At 35.5% G+C, this 27181-nt stretch overlaps 1 protein-coding gene across 1 annotated transcript in view; it reads right to left on the bottom strand.

The window, feature by feature from the left end:
* The window catches only part of UBR3 (ubiquitin protein ligase E3 component n-recognin 3 (putative)), a 225364-nt gene that overhangs the window by 22717 nt on the left and 175466 nt on the right, over positions 1-27181 (bottom strand). Inside the window, 3 exon segments of the mRNA XM_021076503.1 lie at positions 186-310; positions 7660-7763; positions 18709-18814. Of these exon segments, the coding sequence (XP_020932162.1) occupies positions 186-310; positions 7660-7763; positions 18709-18814 (335 nt within the window).

Here is a 27181-nt window from a genome sequence, read left to right as displayed (position 1 = left end):
GATGCAGAAGTCCTCATTGTATAAGGAAAACATTATTAACTGTTTTAGCCAGAAGGTGCTCCATTTCCAATTAATACACTGTTAATAATTGATTTTGTCTTTCAAACATCTAATCTCATTCACTCATAACACAACTTAAATAGTTCACCAAACTACTAAATGACAAATTCAGATAAGATACTGACCTTTTTGAGAGCTCCCGTGTGTTTCCAGGCTGATCTATCTTCCTCACTGCATTTAACTGAAAGTGCCACAAGGCCTTGCGTGTACAGTAGGGTAAAAAGCACCTTCACGATGCAGGTGAAGTGGTCTAGAAGAGAAACAGAAGATCACTATTTCATTGGAATCTGGACAGTTTTTACTCAAGATAATTTCCCAAATATATATATATTTACACATATGCCTTTTCTTGCAGATGTAATTGATTTTTATTCAACACTTGTTACATATATATAATATATATTCAACACTTTTTACACATAATATATTCAACACTTTTTACACACACATATATAACACTTTTTACACACACACACACATATATATATATATACACATATGCCTTTTCTTGCAGATGTAATTGGTTTTTATTCAACACTTGTTATAAAATAATAATGTGATATTATATTTGCTACCCAACAGATCTGGAATTATGAAAACAAATTTTCTTTATTCATTTACATAATATGCAGGTGAGAGGCATTTAGCATATTGGAAAGTGTGCTCTGTTTTAGAAGACCTCAGTACTAATGCCACTCAACCTCAGAATAGCTGTGTAATCTTGGAAAATCACTTGCTGGACATCATGTGTTTAGAAACAATGACTGGGAGTCTGAGGGCTTAAAACTAACACTTTGCTTCTAATCTGATATATATCTTCTAAAGGATAATACAATACAGAACTTCTACAATGAATGAATGAAAGAAAGAAAGAAAGAAAGAGAAAGAAGGAAATCCCAATATTTTAAGTACTCTAATTGAATTTTAAAACTCAGTGAAAACTATAACAATGCAAGAATAGTAATAACAACATGTAAAATGCCTGGTAGCTTCTGGCACATAATAGGTATTAATAACAGTAGCTAAATCATCATAATTAATATTTAAATACATCTAATAACTTAGAACATTTTTTCAAATGTTTCCTTTCAATCTTCATAACAACTGGACAACTGAGCTTCAAAAGGATATGCCTGTGATGATAAAGCTAATAAGCACTCAGTTCTGAACCTGAATCCACAGAAATCATTCAAATTCAATTATTCTTTCTATTATGCCACTCCCCTTCGTAAATGGTTACTTCCAATTAATCAGCTGCTAAATTCAGAAACTTGTTGACATCCTTGATACTTTCCATTAAAAGAAAGTATCTTGATCTCCCCATTAAAAGAATCACCAAATCCTGTTAATTATTTTTAAATCTCTCAAGCCAGTTCCAATACTCTAGACCATACTTCCATCCTTTCTTTCACAGACCCATAAATACTTGTGTTGCGGGTCCCCAGGACTAACTCCAGATTGCTGATTCACTAGGAACACTAACAAGACTCAGCATGTACTCCTATGATTTATTGTCACAAAAGGATACAAAGAAAAATCATCAAAAGCAAAAGGGATATTGGGTGAAGTCCAGAACCCTCTCTCTGTACAGTCACACAGGACATGCTTAATTCCCCCTGCAATGTGCTGTGACAGCATGTGTGAAGTATATACCATGGAAGCTCTTAAGAGATTATGCCCAAGATTTTTATTAGGAGCCACTCACATAGGTACCCTCTGCCTAGCATATACCAAAGTTCTAGATTCCCAGGAAGAAAGCGGGTATGTTCAGCATAAACTACTTTATACAGTTTAGGCATAGAGAGCCACTCTTATGAGGGGAATGGTGGAAAACCTCCCCAAATCAAAGCTCCCAGATACTACTTAATGGCCAACCTTGGTAGCAGGTCTTTCAAAAGATAGCAGTCAGGTCTTCTTGTTAACTTTTCTTTAGCCCCTTGCAATCTTTTTGTTGTTGTTGTTTATTATAGCAAGACTGATCTTTTTAAAGGAAACACATGGCATTGCTCCACTGGGTCTCTGTACAAGTGGAAACACTCCCACTTCGAAGCCTGGCTAATTCTTAAATTAGTCAGAAGACACCTTAAAAATTATGCCCTAAGAAAAACCTTGCCTGATTTCATTTTATTGTTTCCTTGGGGCTACAAAGGTGGCATGTGAAGGTTTCCAGGCTAGGAGTCGAATCAGAGCTACAGTCACCAGCCTACACCACAGCCACAGCAGTGCCAGATCCAAGTCGTGTCTGGGACCCACACCACAGCTCACAGCAATGCTGGATCCTTAACCCACTGAGCAAGGCCAGGGATTGAACCCGCATCCTCATGGATACTAGTCAGGTTGTTAACCACTGAGCCATGACAGGAACCCCCTCTTGCCTTATTTTGTATTTTTCTGTGTGTGTGCGCGCGTGCACGTGCATACACACACATTCTGTTTCTTATCAGTGTTGAAGGGCTCTGGGGTGGGAACTTGAGATAAGCTGAGCCAGTCAGAGTACCTACCTGGGATTTTTCTAACTGGAGGTAAATAAAGGAAGGTGTAAAGATGAGATTCTGGAAATATCAGCGGTCATGTTTCAGGTCTGTGGCAGAGACTATCTAAGGCAAGACTGAAGCAGATCTGCAGATCTACACAAAGAAATATAGACCCAAGATGGCAAGAACCCTGCTAGCATCTGAAGCCCTACTTCTAGCATCCCTAAGACTATAAACTCCTACAGTTTGGTTGTATACATCCATTGGTGCTCTTTCTTTGTGCTTCTAAGCTAGCTCTAGATGGATTTCTATAAATCCTAATACCTAGGTATTTTACACATACCAGGATACAGATAATAAGGACTTAGAGTCTGGAGAGTGGGAGAGAGAGGCAGATGGCTATATGTATGTACAGGGTATAATGGGAGCAAATAGAAAAGGAACTAATATAGACTAAGGGCGGGGCATAAAAAAAAATTAAAGCCACCCGCCCGATCAAGGAGTGTTAGTCTTGCATGATACAAAGAAATAAGCCATAATAAGGAAGGCAAGGATGGGACAAGGCAAGGAAAGGGGGATTCCAGATAGAGGAAGCATTTGTGCAATGGCCACTGAAAGAGCCCAAGACTTAACACGAATTGTAAATTGTCCAGTGAGGCTAGACTATAAACAGTGAGCTTTGAGAGACAAAGCTAGAAAAGTAATCTTTATGCCGAAGACCAAAGGTTGCAAACTGAAGGCTACCTGTTTGAATGTAGCCCACAGACATATTTGGTTTGCCTTTATCCTGCTTTGCTTTCAGTTACTGATATTTGAAAACAGAATACATCTTGTAAAAGTCCAGAGTTCTACTGACTCTTGACAAACAGGAAGATCTGACAGTACTGGCCCACATTCTTACCTGCCAGCAATTATCTGGAGCTGAGTAGTAACTGGCCTCTTTGGCCAAGCACACATTCTCTAACTTGTCCCAGTCCCAATTCCCAATTATATCAAACTAAAGACAAGGAGTCAACAGAATACATTACTGTTAGGAATTAACTTAGGCTATGAAGCCAAATTGTTTAGATTTAAATTCTGAATCTTGGAGTTCCCGTCGTGGCGCAGTGGTTAACGAATCCGACTAGGAACCACGAGGTTGCGGGTTCGGTCCCTGTCCTTGCTCAGTGGGTTAACGATCCGGCGTTGCCGTGAACTGTGGTGTAGGTTGCAGACGCGGCTCGGATCCCGCGTTGCTGTGGCTCTGGTGTAGGCCGGTGGCTACAGCTCCAATTCAACCCTTAGCCTGGGAACCTCCATATGCCGCGGGAGCGGCCCAAGAAATAGCAACAATAACAAAAAGACAAAAGACAACAACAACAAAAAAAAAACCTGTTAAAAAAAAATAATAAATTCTGAATCTTCTGATCTTAGGCAAGTTAGTTAAATGCTCTGATTTTATTTCTTTATCTGTTAAATGTGGATAATATTGCCTGCTTTAAAGGGATTAAGTGAAATATGGTTAATTAAATGTTTAAAATAATGACTGGCAATGGCAATCAGTGAACATCTGTTGTTATTAATATCACTATTTATGTTACTTGTTTGTTATCTATAAAGCACTTGATTTATAGCACCTAGACCGGGCAATGAAAAGACTTTAAATAGGATAGTAATAATATTAGATTTGAATTTTAAAATATTCACTGCTGCTTCCTAGAAGAAAGGGACTGAAACAAGACTAGAGGCAAGAACACCTATTCACAGACAGTGGAAGTACTCTAGCATATGTCAAATTAGATGGCCTGATGGAGAGAATGAGTCAACTTAGAGAAATATTTACATTAGAGAAATTCTAGGATTTGAAAGAGCTGTGGAGGTAGAAAATGAAAGTAGTCTCTCATTCTACAAAGAGTAAACAGTGGTGCTATTAACTAAAATGGAAAACACAGGAAGAGAACAATTCTGGATAGGAAGAAAATGAATTAAAGTTATATAATTGAGTTTGAGGCATGTATAGAAACTGAGTCTGCAGCTCATCAGGGAGTTGTAGATTGGAGCTAGATATTTGGGAATCACCAAAGAATAGGTATAGTTGATGTGATGGGAAAAAAGGTAAAAATGATATAGGGTCAGGAACCAAGGAACAACTCAAAGAGTGGTAAGAGGAAGAGGCTAATGAAAGCAGCCTTGAAAATGAGTAGGAGAAGAGATAGGAGGAGAACCAGGAAAAAAAAAAAAAAGAGTATTTCATGACAATTAGATGTTTTAATAGAATGATGAAAGTTACAGAATTTGTCTACTAAGCACAGTCATTTTAACCAGGAAATCATGTATACTGTCTAGAAACACCACCCGCATACAGCTGCTTCTCACTGTAAACTAAATAAATAAATTTTTAATTAGAAAGAAACAATGCATTTAAAGAAATGTTACCTTAAGCTTTTTATTGAAGCAAAGTATGAATTTTTAAAATTACTTTGTCTACTGTGATTATCATTTTAAATATTTAAACATTTGTGAAATCAATGTCTTTTAAGGACTTAGACAAAAACAAGTAATCTCATTTTCAGTGTATATTAATTAAGGTTGCTGTCTTCCAAGGTTACTACAGAGAGCAAAATCCTTTAAATACAATTATCAAAATTTAAAAAGGAGAAAAATTGGACATCTACTCTCAATCAACATTTTTTTTAAATCCCCTATCAAGCCACCTGAGAGTAAACAAAGGAAGATCAATATTTATTTAAAATGCCGTAGAAGCACAGACTTAAAACGATGGTACAGATTTAAGTTTTATAGTGCTACCACATGATAGGGAAAAGGGAAGGAATAGGGAAACAAGGCACCTTCAAGGGCTCAAACTTGCCCCTATTGATCACATAAGATGTAGAGTTTGGTAGGGTAGGAATGCTGGCCTGGGGCTCTTTAAAAAGTGAATTTTCCCTTAGAATCACAAATGAAAATTATTGGCATTAATATTTAGTTTTATTATTCTTTACTGCATCTTCTAAACTGCCGTGATGACTGAACTACTAAATAGATGTCACATCTATCACATCACAGTATCGCAGAAAATGAAGTCATTATGGGGGGGTGCTTTTTTTTTTTTTACGGCCTCACCTGCAGTACTGGAAGTTCCCAGGCTAGGGGCTGAATCAGAGCTGCAGCTGCCGGCCTACGCCACAGCCACAGCCACAGCAAAGCGGGATCCAAGCTGGTCGTGACCTACACCACAGCTCACAGCAACATCAGATCTCTGACCCACTGATCGAGGCCAGGGATCAAACCCTCATCCTCATGGATGTTAGTCAGATTTGTTTCCAATGCACAACGGGAACGCTCCCCACATTCATTCCTGATAACTCTCCCTATCTCTGTTCTCTCATCTTCCTCTCATCATCCCATTATAATCTGCATCTCATTCTACAACAACTCAAAAGCAATTTCCTTACTGCTATTCCTTATTATAGAAATATTTATTTGTGTATGACCAAGAGTCCACGGGGGAATTTATAAATAACTCGCTTTTGGGGTCAATATTCTTTTGAAAATATGGTAAGAGCTATGGAACTTCTCAGAAAGAATAGACATCTACACACAAAAATTCTTATATCATTTGGGAGATTCTTGGACTCCTTGAAGGTCGCTAATGAATTCCTAAACCACGGATTAAAAAGCCTTGGTTTGAAAAAGCTATCAAAGACTACTGGACAATAGGACACAAGCCAACGCAACCAAACACAGTGTTTAAACAGTTGTTATTCTATACTGGAACTCAAAGACAACACATTTGTTAAAAAATCCACAAATTCATAATAAAACTAAAAAAAAAAAAGCAATCACCTTTGGAGAATGACAAAAAAGAAAAAACAGTCACTTTCCTGAGAATTGATAAATCAATCAATCAAGCATTTAAACTGACTTTCCTGCCCAGAAATAAACCCATGTATATACGGTCAATTAATTTACGCAAAGGAGGCAAGAATATATGATTGGGAAAAGACAGCTTCTTTCATAAATGGTGCAGTGAAAATTGGAAAGCTACATGGAAAAGTATCAAATTGGACTACTTTTTCAGACTATATACAAAAATAAACTCAAAAATGAATTAACAACTTAAATGTATGACCTAAAACCATGAAACTCTTAGAAGAAAACACAGGAACGTATGACATCACTCTTAGCAATATTTTTTTTGGATATGTCTCCTCATGAAAGGGAAACAAAAGCAAAAATTAAACAAATGGGACCATATCAAACTAAAAAACCTTTGCACAGTAAAGGAAACTATCACTAAAACAAAAAGGTAGCCTTCTGAATAAAAGAAGACATTTGCAAACTATATGTCCAATAAGGGGTTAATATCCAAAATATATTAAAAACTTAAACAGTTTATACAACCAGGGAGCAATAATTAAACTATTTCTAGTATTTAATGCTGTTAATATGATACTAGTATCATATTAACACTAATTAAAAATAATGAGTCATCTCATTTTGAATAACTCTATGGTACTACTGTATCAAAATAAAATATGTATGCATGTAAATAAGGTGGCGGCATTAAAGCTGCCAGTTTGCTCGGTTTTTTACATTTCTGTATTATCATTTTAACTTTTTAAAAACAAAGATTTTCAGGAGTTCCTGTCATGACAGTGCGGAAACGAATCCAACTAGAAACCATGGGGTTCCGGGTTCGATCCCTGGCCTTGTTCAGTGGGTTAAGGATCTGGTGTTGCCATGAGCTATAGTGTAGGTCACAGACGCAGCTTGGATCTGGCATTGCTGTGGCTGTGGCATAGGCTGGCAGCTGTAGCTCCAATTCGACCTTTAACCTGGGAACCTCCATATGCTGTCGCCAGTGCAGCCCTAAAAACAAAAACAAAACAAAGATTTTCTGAGTGATTTCCACGTCTTTATTATTGACTGAAAAGCTAAAAATACAGTCACAAGGAAAAAAGACCTCTTTATTTGACTGTCATCTTCTTTACATATACATGATTACTATTTACTAATAGAAAAAAAAAGTGCCATTTAGCTCAGAACATTTCCATCAGACTGAATGCTATATTTCTGCCCATGATTTTTAGAATATTCATTATATATACAATATAATCTAAGGATCTGAATTATAAAGACATACCTCTGCGTAAGGGTTGTGGCATCATTAAGATCTGGATGAGCAAAAGGGAGGTAACATCATGATAAAGAATTGGAACCTCAGCCTGTTGCTCCTCATTTCCCAGCCTAAAAGAAAAATGCATAATCACTTAAACAGCATTATATATTTCTTCTTTCTAACTCATTTTATATTTCACATATATGTCTATGGAACATAAATCAAACTTTTATAAGCAACTGAGAAATCGCAAAAGGGAAAGTTACGGCCATATTTTTTGCCTAAAAATATAATCTTTTAGGCTCATATATTTCCTTGCCTCTGCTCAATATAAAAAAACTACCTAGAAAATATATTAGGTCTTACTAAAGTAAACAATTGAGATACATTAACTTAGTTACAAATCTTTTTTCTTTTTTTGTCTTTTTGTCTTTTTGCCATTTTCTTGGGCCGCTCCCACAGCATATGGAGGTTCCCAGGCTAGAGGTCAAATCAGAGCTGTAGCTGCCAGACTACACCAAAGCCACAGCAACGCGGGATCCAAGCCGCATCTGCAACCCACACCACAGCTCATGGCAATGCCGGATCCTTAACCCACTGAGCAAGGCCAGGGATCGAACCCGCAACCTTATGGTTCCTAGTTGGATTTGTTAACCACTGAGCCATGACGGGAACTCCAATTATGAATCTTTCTGATCTCTTAAGACTATAGAAATCAAATGACGCATTAAATGGAACTTAAGAGAATTAGTTTCACCACACATGAGGTGGGCCTTAAGACACGTGCTATCATAAACTTCATACTAAAGAATAAGTGTTCATGTTATTTAAAAAAACAATTCACAAACAAGCTACAATGAAAAGGCATGGTTAGTGTCTCATTAAAAGTTTCTGAATAATATAAAATTCAAATAAAATCTTTAACATTTTCAAAGTTCCAAAAAAGATAATAATAATCAAAGTAGAACTTAAAATATACTATAAAACACACAGAATATATTATAAAGCATCTCTTTTTATCCTAAAAGAATTTTTAAAACTCCTTTAGAAGTTTAAATTTTTTGATCACAGGTTTAGTTTTTAATGTCAGAGAACAAAAGTAATTCTTAAGCTTCTAAAATTGGCTAAATTCTGCAGCTACACTTGAGATTAGACTTGGGATAACAAAAATTGCTCAAATCTTCTATTAGGCTCCATAATTCAACTATATACTGATTACTTACTGTATGTCAGGCACTGAACACACTGGGACATCCCTGCTGCTGCGAAGCTTATATAACTGCCAGAGGAAGACAGATCTTTGAATGTCTTCATTCTCTACAAATATGCTTGTCTTCCTCCCCAAAGGCAATCTGTCATTAATGCAAGAAACCTAGCATTTCTTGTCTCTTAAGTCTCTGGCATCTCTTGATAGGTCCAAAGTTCTTAAAAAGAAAAAAAATCTAAGGGGCATCATTTTCTCATCTATTACTCAAATTCCCATAGAAATGGTTTTCCATTGGTTATCAACGATCTCCCAATTACAAAATTTAGTGGACATTTTCAATGCTTATTTTACCAACCTTCAACTTGGACAAGACAATGCTCTTGTCTGGAAAATTCTTTTGGCTTTTATAAAACACTCTCCCAGGCTCTCTTCTATCTCTCTGATTACTTCACTTTAATCTTCTTGGCAGGTTCTTCTTCCTCTGACCAACTCTGAAATAGAGCTGTCCCTCAAGGCTCCAATTCTCACTCTCCCTTCACGCCAAGGACTCCTTTTGAAAGATTTCCTAAACCCTGACTTCAATCACCAGTCATACACTGATGACTCCCAAGTCTCTATCTCTAGCCATGACTCTCTTGAACTCTCTATCTGAATATGCACTACCTCCACTTCATCTGACAGGCAGCTCAACCTAAACATGCCTGAAACTGAACTCATGATCATACCACTCTACTCTACACACACAATCCTATCCTGGGCATAACCAGTTGGATCTCCCTCTATAATCATAGTCTTGATGTGGTTTACTGATTATATCCTTTAGCACAGTGTCTGAAACATAACTTGCATAATAAAAGTATAAACAATAAATAGGTTAAGAACTTGGGGACAACCATCTTATCTCACTCACCCCATATTTAATTGACAGTGAGTCCTAAGGATTCTATCTTTACTCCCTCTGGCCATCCCTATAACCACTACCTTCTAACTATCTGATGTCTTCCAATTTCACATCCCTACAACTCATCCTCTACACTGTTGTGCCCTGAAAAAAAATATCCACTGTATCATGATTACCATTATTTCCCCAATGCCTGGATTAAGCAGTTAATAAAAACTAGCTAAAAAAAAAACAAATAAAAATAAATGGAAAAATAAATGAATGGATGAACAAACAGCAGGGAAGAGACAAGACTCCAGCACATAAAGAGACAGATAAAATGAGCTGAGGAAGAAATATCTTAAGTAAATTACAAACATAGATACTACTCATTTTCGTATTTTGTCATTTTATCACAGTTCATTTAATTAAATGAACAAAATGACTCAAAAGGAAATATGCAAAAAGGCTGAAATCAGACCCAAACAAAGGGGAAAAAAGAGTAAAAAGAAAGTAACACTGAAAAATCTTTGCTGACCTATGGAAGGAAAATGACGTGGTTAAAAAAATAAAAAGATCCACAAAAAAGCCATTTAAAATAAAAATGATTTTGGATTATCAAACTACTGCATTAAATCTAACAGATGATTAAATAAAAGACTCAAAAGGATCTTTACGGCTCCTTTTAAATTAGACCAGTTTCACTCTTATGCAAAGATCTACTTGACTGCACAAAAATTAAATTGGGTTAAGAACTTCTTATAACCTAAAGACAAACAAACTAAAGAGCTTCTTAGAAATAGAAAAGAGCATCTGAAGTACAGTTTCTTCAAATAAAGATATTACAAGCGGGAGTTCCCGTCATGGCGCAGTGGTTAACGAATCCGACTAGGAACCATGAGGTTGCGGGTTCGATCCCTGGCCTTGCTCAGTGGGTTAACGATCCGACATCCGACGTTGCTGTGAGCTGTGGTGTAGGTCGGTGTAGGTCGTAGACGTGGCTCAGATCCCGAGTTGCTGTGGCTCTGGCGTAGGCTGGCGGCTACAGATCCGATTAGACCCCTAGCCTGGGAACCTCCCATATGGCGCGGGAGAGACCCAAGAAATGGCAAAAAGACAAAAAAAAAAAAAGAAAGAAAAAAGATATTACAAGCAATTAAAAACTTGAAATGGCTAATAGAATTTCAGATTCTCATTTATTATATGTTAATATTTTTTCTGTAATAGAATCTTTCTCAAAATTACAGGTGAATTACTTTTTGCTTTTATTTATTTGCTTATTATTATTACAATGATCTTCCAATATTATTTAAAATCAATCTAAATCACCATAAGCATGAAAAACTCTATACTTAAGATTATACCCTCTATTATGATTATTTATACATACCCTGTTAAAAACTTAGCAATTTTTATATTAAATTCAATTAAGAATGTATAATTAGCAAATATTTCAAAACTAGAATGATTTAAAAAAAAAAAAAAAAAAGGATAGAAAGAATCGGGAATGTTCCCAGTGGAGGAAACGCTCTACTACAAAGATAACTATTTTTTCTAGATTAATTTATGAGTTTAAATAATTCCAGTCAAAATCACAAGTGAGTTGAAGGGTTTAGAAAAAGGTTCTAAAGATCATCTGTTAGAATAAACAGATGAGAACAGTAAAGAAAAACTGGGAGGTGGAGAGCAGAAAAGAGAAAAACCTCAACCAACCAGAGGTATACTCCTCAATATACAGCATGGTTTTATCAAAGACACAGACAGGCTTTGAGATCAATAGAACAAAGGAGAAATTAGGATCATAATAATATAAATCCTAATTAGGACAACACAGATCCTAATTAGGAGCATAATATATAAAAATTACATAGTGTATAATAAATGATATATAGATTGCTAGAAAACTAGCTGATGATTTGAAAATAAATTATAAATATTTATCTATTGATTTACTATTGATGCAAACAAATTCCTAGTAGATTATATTATTTTAAAAAATCATCCCATAAGGAAACTCTACAGAAAATATACAAGTAGATATTGCATATTCTAAGATGGGAACACACTGTAATACTACTTATAAAGGTAAACATCAGATCTTGGATGGGATAGGCAGGCATTCTAAGTATGAAAGTAATCAAAAAAATAAGAAATATGTGTGAAATTCTATATCCTGTCACCTGTAATGATGTCCTCTGAACTTTAATATATTCATTTGATTGACAATAAAGTAATGTATTAGTTAAAAGCATAAACTCTGATATCAAAACAACCTGACTTGTGTTTAAAAAAAAAAATTAGGATTTAATGATCTTGGCTATGCTTACTTAGCCACTTTAATCTATCTCTCCAAAAGTAAAAGGAAACAGTAATAAATGTCTATTTTTTCTCAGAAAAAAAAAATGTGTCTGATTGGTTTAGCTGTGGAAAAACTTAAAACTCTAATATGTCAAGAATGTAATTATAGGGAGTTCCCGTCGTGGCTCAGTGGTTAACGAATCCAACTAGGAACCATCAGATTGTGGGTTTGATCCCTCCCTCGCTCAGTGGGTTAAGGACCCGGCGTTGCCATGAGCTGTGGTGTAGGTTGCAGACACAGCTTGGATCTACATTGCTATGGCTGTGGTGCAGGCCGGTGGCTACAGCTCCGATTATATGCCTAGCCTAGGAACCTCCATATGCTACAGGTGCGGCCCTAGAAAAGACAAAAAAAAGAAAAAAAAGAATGTAATTATAAAATTAAAAAGCAAACATATTTTTGAAAGAAGTTTCATTATCCACAACAAAGTATGGTAATATTTTAAGCCATAATGGATCATTCAGATAATTCTTTAAAAATAAGATGGCAAGAGAAAAATGGACAGATGTCCTGACTATATTAATTCACAAAGAGTGCACACAAATAGCTGATAAATATGAAATATTTAATGAAGTCAACTTTACTAAAAATTAAATAATTTTTTGTTGCTTTGGTACCTCATTTTTATCTACCAAATTAAATAAAAACATTTTTAAGTGACAATACTCAAGCTTGACAGAAATGGGGATATCCCTACATTGTCAGTTAAAGTTTATATATGTACAGTCTTTCTGAAAAGCAGTGTTGCACTATGTAACATGGAGTGCCTGACACTTGGTGAATACTTAACAAATAAATGAGTGAAAATCTAAAATATTCACATGCCTTCATGTTATCCTATAGTTCTGGGATTATATCTGACACATCAAGAACTGCTTAATACATTATATGATATTATACTAGAAAAGAAGAAACAATTTAAGTGATTAATAACAGGAATGAATAAATTAGGTATATCATTTAAAGAATTTTTAATGATGTAGGAATTTGGTTGTGTTATTTTTAAAGAGCGGATTCTAAAACTGATACAATATGACTCAAATAGCTTTTAAAAATCCATATGTATATACATACACACACACACATACACAGAAAAAGAGAAACTGGAAAGAAATGTCTTAACATGTTAATAGTCAAAGGAATTCCTGGAAAATAAGATTGATATTTTCCCCCTAATATTTGCTCTCATTATGACTCATGAGTTCATTCAACTGTAATAAACTACATATAGCACGTACGTTATAAGGTTTTATATTCATTCTCTTTCTCAACGCTTTTGTATGTTCTAAATATTATACAACAAATATAATTTTATAATCAGGAAAAATTTACAAAAACAACAACCTGGAGTCTGTTGACTACTAAGGTAAAAATAATCATTCTGAGAACACAGAAATGGATCTTTCCTGGCACATAGTTAACATACACTCTGAATGAATGAATGGATACACCCCACTGTAGAAAAGAGAACCACAGATTTTGAGTGTAGGGTTTAATATCATCATTGTGAAAACTATCCACTAAATGCTTCTTAACACTTTAAAATACATAATTATTTCTACCTCAAAGTTTTTAAAGAATCTTTAAAATCTAGATTATAAAAACTATACACTACTACAAACTCTATGCATAATAAGAGGAAGTGGATGGATTAGATTTATAAGCCTAATTTTCACTTTCTTTTTTCTTTCTTCTAATTTTATGGCCACACCCACATTATATGGAAGTTCCCAGATCAGGGACTGAATCCGAGTCACAGCTGTGACCCACACAGCAGCTATGGCAATGCCAGATCCTTTAAACCACTGCATCACAGTGGGAACTCCTTCCCTTTCTTTTTAAAAACCAAAGTGATTATCAACACAATGAAATTTAAAGAAAATAAGGAAATAATTTTCATGAGGATTATAGAGAGTATATATGAGAAACCTATATCATTAGATGTAAGAATTTATGTTGTAAAAGTATTAAAAGTGAAAATATAGGGAAAGATACTTTCATTTTAAAAAATCTAATATACAGAAATGAAAACCAAATGATATAATCAACTGTAATATTACAAGTTATTGAACTAATGAACTATAAAAATGAGAGCAAATAAGAGGGGGGGAAAAATCAACTAGGTTTTCCCCAAGTTCCTCAGATCTCTCCAAATCTGATTCCAGAGCCTAAGTTCTTAACTATTACTTTATGCTTCCTTAGGCTCTGAAATCAGAAAGATTTAGATACAAATCAGCTCTGTTCCTTCACAGCTGTGCACTCTTAAAGACCATGTTAGTTTTTCTGAGCCTCATTTTCCTTGTGTATAAAAACTGGGGCAACAATGGTACCTAGTATATAGAGTTACGATGGTGATCAAATGAGATTATATATGCAAAGCACAAAAAATATGTAGCATGAAGTAAGCCTGGATAAATGATAAAAACAGCATTTACTACTATCCTAATGAGTATTAAATCTTAGAAATCTTTTAGTATTAAATCTTAGAAATTAAATTTTAGGGCTAGAAAAAAACACAACCTAGCAATCGGTAAGAGGGAAAGCATAGTATCTCCTTGTTCTTTAAACTTTAAATTCGCCAATACCATATTTAAGAAATTTCTTGTTTCCTAAACATCTTTACACTCAAAGAGTTAGGCATTCTAATATGTCATCTGCACACTTTCCTGTCCTTGAGTATGCAAGTGTAGCTAGAAAGGAAAATTACTAGCTAATACCAAGAAAAGTGATTTATTTTCCTTAGCCAGAACATTCAAAATATTCCTAGCTGGCTATTTTGGGCCACAAACGCACACACGTCACATAATTTTTTTTCTGTATTTTTGAGAAGTAACGGGATACTATATATATATATATATATATAATATATAAAATATAACAGTAATATTAATTAAAAATAAAAATAATTTACAGAGTCTGCTATGACAGATGGTAAATCTGACTCATGCTTAGGTGCTGAGGGTGGAGTCGATCTCTGGCCCAGTACAGTGGGTTAAAGGATAGGGCATTGCTGCAGCTACAGCGTATGTCACAGCTGCAGCTCAGATTCAATCCCTGGCTCAGAAACTTCCATATGCCATGGGTGCAGCCATCACCACGACCACCACCACCATCATCATCATCATAATTTTACAGCAGAAAAACCTGACAGATAATATATTAGCCATATAGTCAAGAGTTACTTGTACCAATAACAAGACAAATCAACAGCATGTACCTCCTGATATGACACAGTAAAAAGACAATATTACTTCTGTGACATTTCTGACAGAAGTTTATCACCTGAATCTAACCACAAGGAAATACCAAGACAAAATAAACTGAGGGGTTCTACAAAATAATTGCCTAAGCTCTTCAAAAAAATTTTAATGTTGTAAAGTACAAAGAAAGTCAGGAACAATTTCTGATAGAAGGAAATTAAAGAGACATGAAACCAAGAAGGAAATTAAAGAGACATGAAACTAAGCACAAGCATGCTCCTGAATTTTCTTTGCATGGCACTTGCATTTTCCAGGACATTACTGAAATAACTAGCAAAATCTGAATAGGTTCTGCATGAGGTAGGAGTCAATATTAATTTTTCTCATATAAATATCCAATTAACCCAGTACCATTTACAATAAAGACTGTGCTTCCCCATCTGCTCCACAGCACTATCTACGCTACAAATCCAATATCCACATATGTGTAGGTCTGCTTTGTTTTGTTGTTTTAACAGCAAATACAAATTTATTTCTCATCCCTCCAGATTATACAAGTGGGAGCATAAAGTACAGATTTTGCACGCCTGGATTTTTCTCTTAATATTGTATCTTAATAGAGATCCTTCCATATCAGTAAACAGAGCGCTTTCTCTTTTTTCTCTCTCTTTTTTCTTTTTTTCTGGTAGATATGTTTTAATTTACTCGTGTAGGGAAGGAAAAGCAGCAGGATAGCTAATAGTGAAAAATAAAACTGGATCTATTCCTTATACCATACATCATGAAAAATTCCAGATAAATTTGAGATCTAAGTGTAAATACTAAGCTAAAGAAATATTAGAAGAATCATATATGAGGTCAGTATCCAAATTACAAAAAGAACTCACACAATTCAATAGCAAAAAAACAATCCAATTAAAAAATGGTCAGAGGATCTAACTAGACATTTTTTTTAAATATACAGATGATGACCAAGTACATGAAAAGTGCTCAACATCACTATCACCAGGGAGATGCAAATCAATGCCACAATGAGATACTGCCTCACACCTGTCAGAACAGCTATCATCAAAAAGACAACAAATAACAAGTGTTGGTGGAGATCTGGAGAAAAGAAACCCTCATGCACTATTGGGATTGTCACTTGGTGGGGTCACTATGAAAAAACAGTATGGAGGTTCCTCAAAAAATTTAAAAATAAAAATACCATACGATCTATCAATTCCAGTTCTGAGTATTTATGTGAAGGAAAGTAAAACACTAACTCAGAAAGTTATTGTAAATAATGCTGCAGTGAACATGCACTCCCCATATTCACTGCAGCATTACTTACAATAACCAAGACATGGAAACTTAAGTGCCCATTAATGAGTGAACAGATAAAGAAATTGTGGCATATATATATATATACTATGAAGTATTATTTAACCGTAAAAAAGAAGAAAATCTTAGCATTGATGACAACAATAGACGGAGCTTGAGAGCATTATGTTAAGCCAAGTGAGTCAGAGAAAAGCAAACACCATACAATCTCCCCTATTCATGTAATCTTAAAAACAAAAAGCAAACAGACAAAACTGCTCATAGATACAAAAAAACCAGACTGGTGATTGCAGAGACGGAGTGGAGGGTAGGGGGTGTGTATGGGTAAGGGTGGTTAAAAGGTACAGACTTTCAGTTATATAAAGTACATACAGAGATGTAATGAACAGCATGGTGACTACAGTTAATAATACTACATTCTATTTGAAAGTTGATAAGAGGATAAATTTTAAAAGTTCTCATCATAAGAAAAAATGAATGCATGAACCCCCTTATAACCAGATAGGAAAAAGCCTCAAAACCAAATTCCAGAATTAATTTTTTTAAAAGATTAATAAATATGACTACATTAAAAACAAAACTTTGCATGACAAAAAATCATAAAGTAAAAAAACATTAGACAATACGGTGAAATACATTTGCAACTTATCACACAAAGGACTAATATCCGTAATGCAGAAACATATTTTTTACATGAGGAAGAAAAAGACCAACGATTTGATTTTCAGATGGAGAACAGATAGGAAGTTCACAAAAAGAAATGCAAATGGACAAAAATGACATATACATGTCTCTAAATTTATTACATAGCTTTTACTTTGAAAAAATTGCTTTATATAAGTAAAATTTAAAAATCAAGGGGAGGAATTCCTGTTGTGGCTCAGCAGGTTAAGAACCCAACTAGTACCATGAGGATGTGGGTTTGATCCCTGGTCTCATTCAGTAGGTTAAGGATCTGGAATGGCCATGAGCTATGTTGTAGGTCACAGACACAGCTTGGATCCCACACTGCCAATTCTAAATTGGGAAGAATTAAGCATTCATCCTGCCAAACCGTGTTTCAGAGTAACCAAACAGCTGATATGGTAAAGTTCTTCTTTATAAAAACAATCTAGTTAATGAATCAGAAGGAAATTTTTGTGTTTTTCTTTTTAAATCACTATTTTGCAGTGCCTAATGAAACACTGGATTTAGGCAAGAATCATAATGGGTCGCAAATATTAGATGAAAGGCTATGGGGAACATTACAATGAAGGGATCAGGTTAAGGTTACCTGAACCCGCTGGTCAATTTTTTTTTCCTTTCCCTTTTTCTTTTTATGGCCATACCTACAGCATATGGAAGTTGCAAGCCTAGGGAATCAGAGCTGCAGCTGAGGCCTACACCACAGTTAGACCAGCATCGTATCCGAGCCACATCTGTGACCTATGCCACAGCTTCAGCAATGCCAGATCCTTAACCCATGGAGCCAGGCCAGGGTTCAAACTCACATCTCAGAGAGACAATGTCCAGTCTTTAACCTGCCAAGCCACATGGAACTCCTCTACTGGCCAATTCTGACATAAAAAGGACAACCAACCATGATATGTCTCTCCCTGAATGTTTTATCTGCATAAAAACCAATATGATTCTTTAAAAGATTCTCTCGCTTAGTGGGAATTTCTATGCAATTTTTACAAAAAGTATAGCAGTAAACTGTCTTCAATTTTTATTATATATTTGTTTCATAAGGAAAATTCACTTATTTATAAAGAATTTCAATCCCACTTAACCATTTTATTAAATCAGTTTTAGGAGTTCTTGTCATGGCTCAGTGGTTAACGAATCCAACTAGGAACCATGAGTTGTGGGTTTGATTCCTGGCCTTGCTCAGTGGGTTAAGGATCCGGCGTTGCCGTGAGCTGTGGTGTAGGTTGCAGACACGGCTTGGATCCTGAGTTGCTGTGGCTCTGGCGTAGACCAGCAGCTACAGCTCCAATTGGACCCCTAGCCTGGGAACCTCCATATGCCACGGGAGCGGCCCAAGAAATGGCAAAAAGACCAAAAAAAAAAAAAAAAAAAAAAAAACAGTTTTAACTGAATTTAATCTTTCAATAATACTTACTGCGAATTCATCTCTTCTACTAACTGTGTAAGCTTTCTCCAGGGATTATACTCAGAATCAATGCTATAAAGTCGCATGTGTAAGGCTAATACATGGAACAGCTGATCTAAATAAAATGAAGAAAAGGTAATTAGAAGTTCACACAATTATTGTAGAACAATATTCAGGCAAAATTTTTAGCTAATTTATAAAAAAGTTTTCTATCCTTATAATTTACCGAGTTTAAGTATCAACTATTTCATGTTCTCTTTTAAAGTAAATGCTGAGATATATATCCAAATAAATTCTACTAGAATTTAGACTGTCTTATGCTCAATCTTAATACAAGAATGGTTTGTTTTCCTTATTTCCTGCCACAGATTACTTTTTCTTGGCTTTATGCTTCAGTCTTGATAATGTGTACTTCTCACTGCTGTGGTCTCCTAACCAAAATTTACTATTGTCTTCAATACCTTACACTTAGTAATACGGATAATAATATCCATATAAACCACTGTTAGGTGTAGTTCTTTCTTTATCTAATAGTTTCCCCCAAATATTCTTTAGATTGAATTGTGACTTGATCATAGATTCAATGTAAAGGAAAAAATAATGGAAATAAGACTATTCTGGCTATTTTCATTTCTTCTACTCAAACCATGACAAAAATCTATCAGTCTTAGCTTTCAACAAAATTCTACTATTACATTTAGGAAAAAAATTTTGTTTAAAAATTTTCAATTATTTGAAAAAAATCACAGGTCTTTTTTCTGGCATAAATAACAAGGATTGGGCTAAATTATTCTGTGGTTAATACTCAAAAAATTTGAATTAAAATGAACCCAAAGTTGGAGTTCCCTTCGTGGCTCAGTGGTTAATGAATCCAACTAGGAATCATGAGGATGCCTTGCTCAGTGGGTTAAGGATCCAGCATTGCCGTGAGGAGTGGTATAGGTCGCAGATGCAGCTCAGATCCTGTGTTGCTGTGGTGTAGGCTGGCAACTGTAGCTCCAATTCAACCCCTAGCCTGGGAATTTCCATATGCCATGGGTGCAGCCCTAAAAGGCCAAAAAAAAAAAAAAAGAACCAAAAATCACTTTCTAAAAAGTCGAATAATCCTTTTTTTTTTTTTTTTTTTTTTTTTAAATGGCCATACCTGCAGCATGTGGAAGTTCCCAGGCCAGGGGTTGAATCAGGGCTACAGCTGCTGGCCTTCACCACAACCACAGCCACAGCAACGTGGGATCCGAGCCACATCTGCAAACTACACCACAGCTCACAGCAATGGCAGATCCCCAACCCACTAACAAGACCAGGGATCAAACCCACATCCTCATGGATATTAGTTGGATTCTTTCCACTGTACCACAAGGGGAACTCCAAGAAAGTATTTCCTGACGTACTAAAATTAACTCTTAAAACCAGAAAGAAAAAAGCCAAACGACACAAACACACTGTTGTCACTTACTCTCTAAATTAAAATATTCAAAACTAAACATTTCTTTCTCTGAGCAACTGACTTAGAAATCATCCAAATTTCAGAATGTCTTGAAATTCATCAATATGATTCTTGTACATACATATATATTGGAGGAAAGGTGTAGTAGTGGTAGCAGTAGGAATAGTAGTGTTAGTAGTTTGGGGAAGTGATTTGTAAGACATGAGAGCTCTAAGATGAACAAAATAAATGTTCCACTCTATGGGGCACGGCAGAGGAAACGGCAGGTGGGCAAGGCAGCTAAACCTAACACTCTATTCATACAATTAAGTTTCCATCTGATCTCTATATAACAAGCAGAATCTAAATACCTTAACCTGCTTTACCTTCTGTCTATAAGTCAATGAATAGCCTAAATTCTCTCTTTAAATTTCTTCATCCTATAAATAGTAGAGAATTTATTAGTGCCAAGCACTATTTAATAATCACGTTACACAGATTATCTCAATTTATTTTTACAAAAATTCTTTCAGGTAGGTAATATTGTTATCCCAGTCTAGAGACAAGTTAAGTTTCCCAAATTTTCAGTTTTTTTCTAGTAACCTGGTTCCATTGATAACACTGAGAATTAGGGACATTTTTAGCATGGAAATAACATAGATCTACTGGTACTTTTTTTAAAATTTCAGTTCAATTACACCTAAGAGCCTGGGTTTTTGTTTATTTGTTTGTTTTTACCAAGTACATAATTTATAACTTTTTTAAAGTGTCTAAAAGCTAAAAGTTTTTTTAACAAATAAATTCCTCTAGCAGAAAAAATATTAACTCAAGTTGTAAGGTAGGGAGCTTTGCATTCTTTTTATATAGTTTTAATTGAATCAAAGGACTCTTTTTTTTCAATATCTCCTTTCAAGATGAAAGTCAATTAACTTAAAGTTTATCTGATTTAACCAAAAGCACAGAAATTGGAATTTTACTGACCTGTTTTGCATTGAAACCATGCCCAGCATAAAAATAATGTTGCAATCTGCACATTTTCTTAGCCTTTACCATAATTAAAGAAATACAAATGGTAGAAGAAAACTTTTTCATCCTTATACTCCCTAATTCTACTGGTAAGGAAATAGGCCCAGAGAAAGGACGACCTTGCCAGGTTACCCTAATGTTTACTGGGAAAGCTAAGAATGGAATTCAAGATTTGCTAATTCATAAGTTTATTTCTACCACTCCAGTTCTCCTTAGGGTTTTTATGATTAAAAGAAAAGTACAAAATTCCTTTTTTAACATATACTCCCTTTCCATTCCATTCCTCTGAAAAACTGAGACTGTAACCCTGCAGTGTCTTCTAAAACTATTTATACAAGAGTCTTTGGTATTGGCTTTAACTAGAACTGAAGGATGATAACATCTAATGAGGTACATCTATCTTTCAAAAACAACCTTGGAAACTGCAAATAACTTCACTAGGAAACAGACTAGGCCAAATAATATTCAATATTTTTCATATGTTTATACAATTCACAGTGTTTTCAACGGAAAAGGGTATTAAACACTAACTGTGTGCATGACATTTAAAAAGCTGAAAAGCAAATACACCAAGACAGTGTACTATTAAAATTCTGAATAACAACAACAAAAAGAATAGATAACTTTTTCTGGAATGACACATTTTAAAGTTCTAAAATCAGACCTACATGTATTTATAAAAGGATTTAGAGGAGTTCCGGTTGTGGCTCAGTGGTAATGAATCCAACAAGGATCCATGAGGATACAGGTTTGATCCTTGACCTTGTTAAGGATCCAGTGTTGCCACGAGCTACAATGTAGGTTGCAGACGTGGCTCTGATATGGCATTGCTGTGCCTGTGGCAAAGGCCAGCGGCTAGAGGTCTGATTCAACTCCTAGCCTGAGAACTTCCACATGCTGCAGGTGCAGCCCTAAAAAAAGGCACAAAAGGGGGGGGGGTTAGAAATGAGAAATATCACTAACTTACAGGTATGCTGTGATTTCAATAAATGGATAGGAGATACCACTGTCTAGTAAGAGCCAGGATGTCCTGGATTTGAATCCAAGCTTTGTACCCTAAAAGCTGGCATTTCCATAAGAAAGGGAAAGGGAGCCCTTCTTAGTCCTCTTTCCCTCTCATTCTGCACACACGATTTTACCTAAGCTCTACTTCCACTTCTACCTGTAAGTTTACAATTCACAAATTCCTCGAGCACTTCAGATGTTTGATGGGCACCACATAATCAATATATCCCAAACTAAAGTGATTATATAGCCCAGCCTAGCTCCAATGTTCATTTCCTCTTATAATCCCATTTGAGTGAATGACATCACTGCAGATACAAACATCCAAAAAGAATGTGGGAGACATCTCCCACATTCTCCCCCCCCCATAGCCAAGTGATTACCAATCTTATTAGTTCTGCCTCCTATGACCCATTCTCTTCTACTCCACTCCTACCTCATTTCTCAATTAGATTACTCAACAGGGTGCTCATTCAGCTTTATGTCTTTTGTTTCACCCCCTTCTAATCCCTGTAAACAATAAGTCTCTTCATATTATTCAAAATCAGTTGGTTAACCACTGAAGGAACAGGCATAGAAAGCCCTTCATGAGATGACCACTAGCTTCTTTATTACTTAACCTTCTTTCCTCCACTCCTTTACCAAGTATTCCCCAATGTGTCATAGTGGCTCACTCTGTCTCTGCAAACTGTTCTCTCAGCCTACAATACCATCTTATTCTCCAGGCAAACCTGACTCATCTTTCAAGAGCCAGTTCAAGTAGTCCTCTGTAAAGCTTTTCTAATACCATACCAGAAAGATATGACCATCCCTTGCTTTATGCATTCTCTATGCTGTGTTACCTCTACTTCAGCACTTCTTTTTTTTTTGTCTTTGTTGTTGTTGTTGTTGTTGTTATTGTTGTTGTTGTTGCTATTTCTTGGGCCGCTCCGCGGCATATGGAGGTTCCCAGGCTAGGGGTTGAATCGGAGCTGTAGCCACTGGTCTACGCCAGAGCCACAGCAACGCGGGATCCCAGCTGCGTCTGCAACCTACGCCACAGCTCATGGCAACGCCGGATCGTTAACCCACTGAGCAAGGGCAGGGACCGAACCCGCAACCTCATGGTTCCTAGTCGGATTCGTTAACCACTGCGCCTGACGGGAACTCCTACTTCAGCACTTCTTATATAGCCTTGTAATTATTTTTCACATGTTTTCTGATCATATTAGATGGTGCTATCTCCCTGAAAAAAGACAATTGTTTCTTCTCTTCTTTGTACTTTCCAGGCTAGCAAGGTGCTTGATATTTAATAGGATTTTTTTTAATATGCCAACTATTACATCAACATCAACAATTCTATTTTTTAAAATCATACACAGAAGCTTAAAATTCATGATGGATTTATACTCTTCCTTTTCTGCCATAATGATGCACTGGCTCAGTAACCAAGAAGTAGGTCAATTAATCAGCCTTGATTTCACTGCCTCCAAAGAGACCAACCTTTCACCTCTAACTACTAAAGCTTGACCTACTTGCTCCTACCATCTTCTTCCCCATGCTGGTTGCTGTGACAACTCACGTGGGACAAGGAACTCCAATTTCTGCAAAACCTAATCAAACTCTACAACTGTGACAAGTCTAAGGTATTATAATGCACTTAATCACAAGAGAAACATATCATTACTAAAACAGAAATCAGCACTGAAAGGCTGGTCTGTCCTTGAAAAAAAAAAAAGATTTAATTATAAGAACGCTCAGCTGGAACAAAAAGGTAAGATCTATATTTGTCAATATGAAAGCAAGATTTTATCAAAAAATCTATAAAATAAAAACATAATTCCAACTTTATTGTAAATTTGAGAGCTACATGTATGACTACGGCTACCATACACACAAAAAACACTATTATGTCAATTTTTATGACTTGAATGAATATTCACTTAAGGAAACTGAACCTGAAGTTGTTACATGTTAAACTCTTTCAAAAATGCTTTTGAAGCAGATGTTTAATGAGCTAAGTACAAGCTTGGAAATTCTGTTCTTCTGTCCATTATTTCTAAACACATAAGAAATCGAAACTGGCAGATTATTTCTTAGTATAACTCAAACTGATCATTAAGACAAAAATACATATCAAAGGGAAGACCTTAGTAAGCCATAGATATCAGAATTTTACCACTGTTAAAGAATAAGTTCAGATTACTTGGTAACAATTTTATGATATTATTAAACAGTATCTTTATGGAGTCTTACTCAGCATAAGTTAACATCAAAATAATTTTCTCTAACTCTGAATTCACCAAAAATTATTCTTTGAGCAACTAAAACTATTTTAAGATAAATGCATACATCTGAGCTGGACTGCTTTCTATGAATAACAAACACAGGGCTAAGTCCTCCACTGTATGCATCATTTCTTGAAAAGATCTTATATTATATCAAAATTAAGTTAAAACTTCCCAAGTGAAAATGTCAAAGCAAGGGTTTGCTTTAACGTTTCCTGACTAAAGTTGTTTTTGTTTTGTTTTGCTGCTTTTTAGGGTCACACCTATGGCATATGGAAGTTCTCAGGGGCGGCTGCTGGCCTACACCACAGCCACAACAACACAGGAGCTGAGCCTTGTCTGCAACCTACACCACAGCTCATTACATTGCCAGATACTTCACCCTCTGAGCAAGGCCAGGAATCGAACCTGCATCCTCATGGATGCTAGTCAGGTTTGTAACCTGCTAAGCCACAACAGCAAAGCTTAATTTTTAATCTCTATAAAGTCATGAAATCCACTTGTGATATATAAACTGTGACTTCTTAAATTACAGTAATAAGCAGAAAGCTTAGACCCAAATATATGGAAAGATGTTGATCTACTTAAAGATAATTTATTAAAATTATCCTCCAATGTTAATAATTTATCAATAACGCCTCTTCCACCTCCACCCCAGCTACCAGCTTCAACAATTTCTACTTGAGAAATACACTAAGAATATCATATGGCAAAAAAAGTGTTGAAAGCCTGTGAACTTCACTGGAATCTATGGAGTTTCATGTCTACCTTCAAATTACTTGAATGAAGAAATTAACTGAGTAACTTAAAAAAACATTCTTCTTAATAAAAAGTTATGCCTTCAGGAGTCCCCACTATGGCACAGTGGATTAGGAAGCCTACAGCAGCAGCTCAGGCAACTACAGAGGCATGGGTTCAATCCCTGGCCCAGTGCAGTGGGTTAAAGGGTTCAGTGTTGCTACAGATATAGGTCACAGCTGAAGCTTGGATTCAATCCCTGGCCAAAGAAATTCCATCTGCCATGGGTGCAGCTATTATAAAAAAAAAAAAAAAAAAAAAAAAAGTTACATCTTCAATTTTTGCATCTGCTTTGCCTACATCTGTTGCTGACCAAGTTGGTGGTACTTATCAGTATACATACCAATTTGTAACAAAAACTCCAAATTCACTTATCTTTCAGTCTTGTTCAAAACGCCATGTCCACCAAAAGCTTCACTGATGTTACAAGCTAATATCATCCCAAATTTCCAAATTTTCTAGAACTTTATCAATACCCCACTTTAGAACTTAACACTTTCTAGCTTATAATAAATTTATCTAGAAGCAGTCTGATCTGCTGAATACAAGGTCCTTAATGCCTGACCCGCCAATGGATAAAGAGGAGGTCCAGACAGAGTTACAAACAGAGCTGTTGGTGGGACTGAAGCAGATGCCTCCCACCAGGACCAAGGGGAAACCAGCAAATAGTGAAAACTAAAGGAGAACTAACTGGTATCCAAGAAAGAAAGGATCAGGACTTGAGAAAATGTCTGAAGGAGTGGGCCAAAACAAAAATAGGATTCACAGTGAAAGACTAGCAAAGAAAACAGGCAACATAACAGAAAGGTTAGCATGGGAAAGCCTAGAAAGATCCCAAAGTGTGAATAGGACATCCTTGACTAAGCTCATGGGTGAAAGTTTTTAAAGGTTCTGCATCCTTTGGGACACTTAAGGGCAAAGGATATGTCTTACATAACTAAACTTAGAATCATAAGAGCTGGGTTCAATTGCAAACTCTGACATTTTCCAGATGTATGAATTGGCAACATAATCACTCTGAATGAACTTCAGTTTCCTTTTCTATGAAAAAGAGAGAACATCTATTTTACATGGTCATTCTAAAGGCTAAATAATTTATGTGAAGGTACTTTATAAACTTTAAGAGTGCAAATATAAGGTATTATTAAAATACCATAGTATGCTGTTATGTGAATTAATTAATTTTGCTCATTTTTTTACTGTGGAAAATTTCCCAGACACATATTTTCAATGAATTTTACTCTGGTTGAATACTGGTCACTCCACCACAATACTTCAAACACTGTTTGAATGTGGAAGTGCTAAATGGCATTGTTCCATGACAATTTGATTTCTCAGTATAAATTTGGCCAGTAATATTTTCCCTCTCATTCTTGTAGATAAAAGTCTCCTTTCCTGCCCCACCCCCACTGTGTGCACGCGCACGCGCGCGCGTGTGTGTGTGTGTGTGTGTGTGTGTGTCCCCATCCATATTTATCTATCAGGCATTACTTAAGCTGTTCCAGACAAACTTTATTAAATCTTTTCTTAACTAAACTAAGCTTCAACTCATTAGGAATTTGTGATGGGACATTATTCCAAAACATTATTCCCTTATTATTTGCTTAATTAGTGGAGCATTTTCTCACTCCTTTTCACCAAAATATTAATGAAAAAAGAAAAGATACTTTTAAAATGAGACTGACTTACAGGAAGGATTTAGAGAAAAGACAAAATTTTTGTTTAGTAATACCATTAGCATTCTATTGGAAGATGAAAAAAATTATATATTTGATCCAAGATCCTATGAAACATCATCAATTTATGATCTGGTTTTCAACTTATATTAGATTTGAGTTAGGCTTGAGTAAATAACAAATACGTTAAGTTAATACACTTGCAAAATAATATGATTTTATAGAACATACAACATATTTTGCATACATGATTTATACAGTGCTTTTAAAACAATTAGGATAAA

This window comes from Sus scrofa, chromosome 15, assembly GCF_000003025.6.
Source record: "Sus scrofa isolate TJ Tabasco breed Duroc chromosome 15, Sscrofa11.1, whole genome shotgun sequence".
In the NCBI taxonomy this organism is placed as follows: domain Eukaryota; kingdom Metazoa; phylum Chordata; class Mammalia; order Artiodactyla; family Suidae; genus Sus; species Sus scrofa.
Note: the sequence above shows the minus strand (reverse complement) of the source record. Positions and strands in the feature narration are given on the sequence as shown.